Source organism: Planococcus citri, chromosome 5 (genome assembly GCF_950023065.1).
Source record: "Planococcus citri chromosome 5, ihPlaCitr1.1, whole genome shotgun sequence".
Taxonomy (NCBI): domain Eukaryota; kingdom Metazoa; phylum Arthropoda; class Insecta; order Hemiptera; family Pseudococcidae; genus Planococcus; species Planococcus citri.
The window spans coordinates 43,629,336-43,635,772 of NC_088681.1; the positions used below are offsets into that span (position 1 = coordinate 43,629,336).

A 6,437-nucleotide genomic window follows, 5' to 3' on the forward strand; every position below is an offset into this window, starting at 1 on the left:
ATTGCATAGGTTCATGTGACAAGGGCTACTTTTGCAATGAGCTCCTCAATTTACAACTCTACGAAGATTGAAAAAATTCGTAGCAACCTGTAACCCGGAGCACCAAACGTGTACATTTTGATAGGTATTTTCTAATCGCCCCCATGCCCCCCATCGACTCGTGAGCTGACAAAATAGATCTAGTTACGTTTTGAAAAAATTTCCATGTCAGCCAATCAGCTGAGCTGAGAGCTGATTCAGCAAAAAAACACTAAAAAATTACCTACCTATTTGAGAAAATCCTACTTTCCCAATCGCTATTTTTCCTTCGAGGTTGGTAACACTACTTAACAGCCAGCAGCCAAGAATCTTATAAAAAATGAACAAAAATGGCGTTTCTTGTTTGTATTTTAGATCACTATTACGTTATGTAAATATGTAAATCTTCGATCCGTTAACTGGTTTAATGTGTTTTTACAACAATGAAGATGTTATGTATAAAATATTAATCTCCAGTTAGCGAGTGTCTGGGAACACATTTCACAATGACTGCAAATATGTACAGAGTTGGTGGTGAGTTTCAGAGTTTTACGTTATTTTGTTTATACCCGGTTTTATATTCCTTTGCAAAAGATCGATTGATAAACTTGTCAAAAATGTGTTTCACCATGATCAAATACAATCACACAACACCTTTGTGTGTTTGCACCAGTTCTTCGAGCTTCGAGTCGAAAGTACGACTTCCGACTTTGGACACAAAATATTCCATTTCAATGTGTCCGATTCCCAAAAAAAAATCTCAGTTAATAGATAAATTGAAACATTCTCTTTGAGATCTGTTAATTGATCGGAGTGATTGTACAGATCTTATGTACCGAACTGATAATACAGTAAAGCATCTTACGGCTTTTAGATTTTAATTGCTTTTTTATTGATTTTATGCCATTTTATCAAAGACCTTAATTACTTTTTCACTCAGCCTATTGAATTCTTCTATTTCAATGTATATCGATAATTTGGAAACATTGATATGTGATTGTGTTTGATCGAAATTTATATATTGTGTTTTCTTACAAAACACCAAAATAATTATGTTTTGTTTTTTTTTCTTCAAATTTCAGATTATGTGTACTTTGAGACATCTTCCAATTCACCATATCATATTCGCAGGATAGAAGAACTAAATAAGGTACCTATTTTGAATCAGGAGGATCCTCGATGGAACCATATTAATCAATTTTTCATTTTTACACAGACACCTAACGGCAACGTCGAGGCTAAAGTAATGTGTTTCTTTCGAAGAAGAGATTTACCAAGTTCTCTGGTGATGTTGGCCGATAAACATCAACAAGGTAATGACTTAAATCAATTTGATGTGGTTCAAACTGTTAATTAACTTGAAAATGTATCCCAACAGGTGGATTAGAGGGTGAAGTAAATGGCAGTAATAATGGACCCTGGGGGTTAAATTATTCAGAAAACGAATTAACGCCTAAACAAAGGCACCAGTTAAAACATCGAGAGTTATTTCTATCACGTAGAGTAGAAACCGTGCCGGCCACGTTGATTAGAGGCAAATGCTCTGTGACGTTGCTCAATGAAACCGAGTCGCTTTTAACTTACCTTAATACTGACGTAAGTACAAGATTATGATATGGTTACGACATTTTAATCGATGCCAAATTTGAAAATAATTTTTGTTTTCTTCTTTTTTATGTATAGGATATGTTCTTTTATTGTCTGGTTTTTGATCCAATGCAAAAAACTTTATTAGCTGATAAAGGAGAAATTAGAGTAGGGAGCAAATATCAAGCTGATATTACTCCCTTATTAAATAAAGGTTTGTAAGATTGCATTAATTAATTACACGCGTAAGCTCGGATGGTGTGTTTCTATCGATATTTTTATTATAATTTTAGATGAAACTGATGCAAGATCCGAATCAGAACCTTTAGAAACATTGGTGTGGACACCAAGTCATGGTCTGACGGATAGACAAATTGATCAATTCTTAGTTATTTCAAGGTATGCTGAGTTGGCTACCTTTTTTTTTTTTTTTTTTTTGGCGTAGAATGAAACACTAATATGGATACTTTTGCAGATCTGTTGGTACATTTGCAAGAGCACTGGATTGCTCGAGTTCTGTGAAGCAACCAAGTTTGCATATGAGCGCCGCTGCAGCGTCGAGAGATATAACTTTGGTACGTTTTGCCTTCAAAATATCGATATCTTATCATAAACTCACTGGTGACTAATTCGTCGTTCTTGTTGGTACAGTTTTATGCCATGGATACTTTACATAAGCATAGTTACAATTTATCGGCGGCCATTAGTTCTCTAGTGCCGATTAAAGGACCTGTGCTGTGTAGAGACGAAATGGAAGAATGGTCCGCGTCTGAAGCCAATCTATTCGAAGAAGCTTTAGAAAAATATGGAAAAGATTTTAACGATATTCGACAAGATTTTGTAAGTAGAATTGATCGTGAAATAAATGAAAGAGAATACCGTATTGGATGATTAACGAGTGTTGTTTTTCTCCATCGCAGATTCCTTGGAAAACACTGAAAAATATAGTAGAATATTATTACATGTGGAAGACAACCGATAGGTATGTGCAACAAAAACGAGTTAAAGCTGTTGAGGCTGAATCAAAACTCAAACAAGTGTACATTCCTAATTAGTGAGTATTTTGATTTGGAGAGGAAATATTATACTCTTTTGAATTTGAATTTAAATATCCGATGCGATTTTTCGTTCAGTAATAACAAACCAGCATCGACATCACAAGCTCCTATGCCGCAACCACCAGTCACTTTAAACAACAAAAACATCGTCAATGGTACAGCTGGTGCTCATTCTAATGGACGCGACTTTTTCATTCCAGGAAATTCGTGCGAAGTTTGCAATGGTACGTTTATTATTTTTCGAGACGTGAGAATGAATGATCAATTTCTCACTTTGGCATATCCGGTCGTGTTTCGCTTTTTTCTCCTGCTTCGATCGTTCTAAATGATTGTGGTTTTACAGTCTCAATGTCCAGTCAATGGTACCCTTGGACGATGTCCAGTTATCAGTGTAAATTATGCCATAGTTGTTGGACTTATTGGAAAAGATATGGCGGATTCAAGTCACCTTCTAAGTTATGTAAGTCGAATCTTTATATTATTATGTATTTTTGGAAGTGAGAACGTATTATGAGAAAATTGATCCGAGTGGACGTTACGAACAATTTTTTTTTTTATCTTTTCTCATCCAACAAAAAGTTGAAAAATCAAGTCACGAAACGTATTTCTTATTGGTTAATTATTTTCCTTGTCATAGGTGAAAACGAAATTGACCCTGTAAAGAAGAAATCAGGCAGCATTTCAGATGAGGGTTGGTACTCGTGATAAATATTTGAAAAAAAATTATCCGTTGCGTTATATTGAACGTGTATTTTTGTATTATTTTTACAGCTGAACGTAGTACACCAGCCTCGACCCCTCATCGACCGCACAGATGCAGCATTATCGGTTGCGGAAAAGTGAGTAATGATACGAATACTTTTCGTGTAATTGACGAATCGAGCCTGTATCGTTCTGCGTGTGCTCTTTGTGCTTCAGGAATTCAAGTTGAAAGCTCATCTAGCAAGGCACTACGCCACATCACACGGTTTAGCTGTTAGAACTGGCTCGCCAAGACCTATAATGAAAACCAGAACGGCGTTTTATCTGCACGCGTCATTTCTTACGCGAGCTTCTAGACGACTTTGTCAGTCGTTGGTTCCACCTCGCCACATAGCTAGATCACCATTTTACCCAATAAACGTACACGCCATTAAACAAGAATGTTAGTCGATTCGTTCGCTATTTCAGAATATTTTTCAATCAGAAAGATGCTAATTTTTTTTTTTTTTTGGACCAGGTCAAACACAATTGGCGAATAAATCTCCGTTAGAATTGAAAGAATTATTCAAATACAGACGCAGGGATCGCGGAAGTGTAACACTGATCGCTACCCGATTGGCGATCTCAAGAAATCGCGAATTGATTGTACCTGAATGGTTGGCACCAACGCATAAAGATAAACTACCCAAATCCGAAAGAGTAGCTTTTCCCAAACCTCCAAAAGGACCCGGTTGGTATTTCCGTTCAGCTTTCTCTGATTTTCCAGCATTTGTTCTTGACCAATCTGTATTATTTTCAGATGGAAGCTTATTATATGAAAAAATTCCTAATGCTGTCGTCGAACCTGATAAAACTGCCTTAAACAATCTGCCACCTGGAATGAAAAAGCGTAATTTTGATGATGCTAATGGTGAGTTGAATCTGCATATAAAATATCATAACTGACTGTATTACGTACACGTTTACATTTATTTTTATTTCAAATGTCATTTTTTTAAAATCGCTGCTTAGATTTGGAATGGGACGAAGGTACGCTCACGTAATTTATGCACGAAATTTAAAATGTTTTCCACCCTTTGCTGTGAAGTGGTTTCTTGTACCATTCTTGTTAATTTCGTTTCATCATGTTCGATATTTTCACTTTTCAGGAGTGGTAGTACCGCAAGTCGGACCACCTTCTAAACGAGTCCATCGTGAGCAGACATTCACACCAGCAGTTCAACCACCGGTCGCTGCCGAATTAGCGCCTCCTTGTCCTGTCAATCTCTTGAATGGAAACAGAAGCCGAATGGGTCTGGTAGCTAGAACTGGTAGAAAACAAGTCATGTCCTGGATGGACGCACCTGACGATTTATATTTCCGATCGACTACCGGTACTAAGTGAGTATCGCCAAGAAATACCCTCATGAGGTGTTCTGCGTGTACATTTATTTTCTAACTCTTTTGATTCTCTTCACGCAGGAATACACGTAAGATGTTGACCGTAGCTGAATTGAGAAGAGCAGCACGTAAACCATGGCGTGGCATCGCGCAGCAGCCGCAGCAGCAGCCGCAGCCGCAAACTGTTTGAATCAGTGAAGTAATTTAAATTAGAAATTGTAAAAAGAATATGTACTAATCGAGTACATAATGATTGAAACCTCCAAAATCAACATTTTTAATCTACCTGATTTATGTCTGTCTTCGAACGTCCTTGTAATAATAGCGTTATACGAGATAACCACATTATTACTTTGAAGACGTCTCATTTTTAAACTGATACTGAAAAAAAAATTTTTAATTCTTTGTTTTCGTCATCGTCTCTCGTGTTATTTAAGCATGTATTTTATAAGTGTACCGTTGTGTTTGAATATATATTTTTTGTGTACAATAGCGGTTATTTCTTTTTTTTATTTTGTTTTTTTAAAACAATTTTGTTTTCATAATAACTTATTGATAGAAAAGGTTTTTGTTTGTGACATCAATCATTGTAGTTGGGGGAAGGTTTAAGTTTGAGAATTGTGTTTTTCATTTCTTCTTCTTTTTTTTTAGTTTTTTGTCCTTGTTTTTTTGTTTGTTTTTTTTATATAACAATTAACAGCTTTTAGGTTAATTTTGCATTTAGAAAGTTTTAATCGCTGAGTTTTTATGAACTAAACGATATTTTATCGCGTCGCCATTTTACGAATTTATAACTATAAAATTTTTAAAGTTATTGTGATTTTTTAAATTTTATTTTGTACGATAATCGAATGGAGGTTTTTAGATTTATATTATGTTAATGACGTGTTGAATATTGTACGTAAAACAGAAATTACTTCGAATTTCAGAAAAAAAAATTTGTATTTTTCATTGATGGTAGGTATAGTTTGTACGTTCGTTGGTATAATGTTGATAAAAGAATAACGGTATTGTGTAATTATTGTATATTGATTTTTTAAATATTTTTATCGCTTTGTATCTGTAATGAAACAAGCCAAATTTGAATTTGTAAATAAAAAATTTATAAAATTACGATAATTTTTAATGTTTACGTGTCAATAATGTCGGTTTACAGATTATCGCCGCGGTGAAGATGATTTCTACTCTAGGCTATTTCTAGTCGAGTTGACGCGATAAAGTTGTTCAAATGTGGTCGTATGTGATATCAAGGACGTTCGTAATATTAATTAGAAGCTTGATTAAGAGCTGTAGAGGTGAAAGTAGGTTTCGATGCTGTTCCAATTGTCGAGAATTACTTTTAAAATAATGTAATTATAATTTATTATAGGTAATTTTTTGCTGAGAAGGGATGTTTCTTTCAAATTGAAACATTGTCGAAACTTGAATCCATGGATTGATTATTGTGGAAGTGGAATGCTAAATTATTTATTCTTATTCCATTAATTAATTAATTAATTTCAAAAGATGCAATGTATGATGCTTCTAATCGATTTTTCCATCTCTTTGATAAGATTTATGTAAATACGGTCATTTATCATCGGTAATTACGCAAAACAATCAAAAGTAGGTAAATTATCCACAAATCGAACACTGATTGGCTGTTCGATCCCAGTACCATGTTCACCAACATTCCGCGACAAAATGTACTAC

General features: G+C 34.9%; 1 protein-coding gene across 2 annotated transcripts; it reads left to right on the top strand.

Annotated features, from left to right (window-relative positions):
- Positions 1-339: 339 nt before the first annotated feature.
- On the top strand, positions 340-5,035 carry MTA1-like (metastasis associated 1-like). Of its 2 annotated transcripts, XM_065367712.1 has the most exons (19): positions 340-552; positions 1,101-1,168; positions 1,235-1,331; positions 1,397-1,614; positions 1,702-1,819; positions 1,899-2,004; positions 2,081-2,180; positions 2,257-2,445; positions 2,526-2,659; positions 2,739-2,887; positions 3,007-3,123; positions 3,301-3,354; positions 3,435-3,502; positions 3,582-3,807; positions 3,883-4,095; positions 4,165-4,275; positions 4,377-4,394; positions 4,514-4,745; positions 4,827-5,035. In XM_065367712.1, exons 1-19 carry the CDS (start codon positions 525-527, stop codon positions 4,933-4,935), a joined length of 2,355 nt encoding a protein of 784 aa, XP_065223784.1. In that variant the 5' UTR covers positions 340-524; the 3' UTR covers positions 4,936-5,035. The 2 variants fall into 2 exon arrangements, with proteins under 2 accessions (XP_065223784.1, XP_065223785.1); XM_065367713.1 differs by lacking the exon at positions 4,377-4,394 and having other exon boundaries at positions 341-552.
- Positions 5,036-6,437: the final 1,402 nt, after the last annotated feature.

Bases quoted from the DNA above. Each gene is read 5' to 3' on its own strand.
- MTA1-like (XM_065367712.1), top strand. From the start codon at position 525: ATGACTGCAAATATGTACAGAGTTGGTG. The intron at 1,820-1,898 runs GTTTGTAAGATT...TTATAATTTTAG, and splicing joins TACTCCCTTATTAAATAAAG to ATGAAACTGATGCAAGATCC. The intron at 3,808-3,882 runs GTTAGTCGATTC...TTTTTGGACCAG, and splicing joins ACACGCCATTAAACAAGAAT to GTCAAACACAATTGGCGAAT.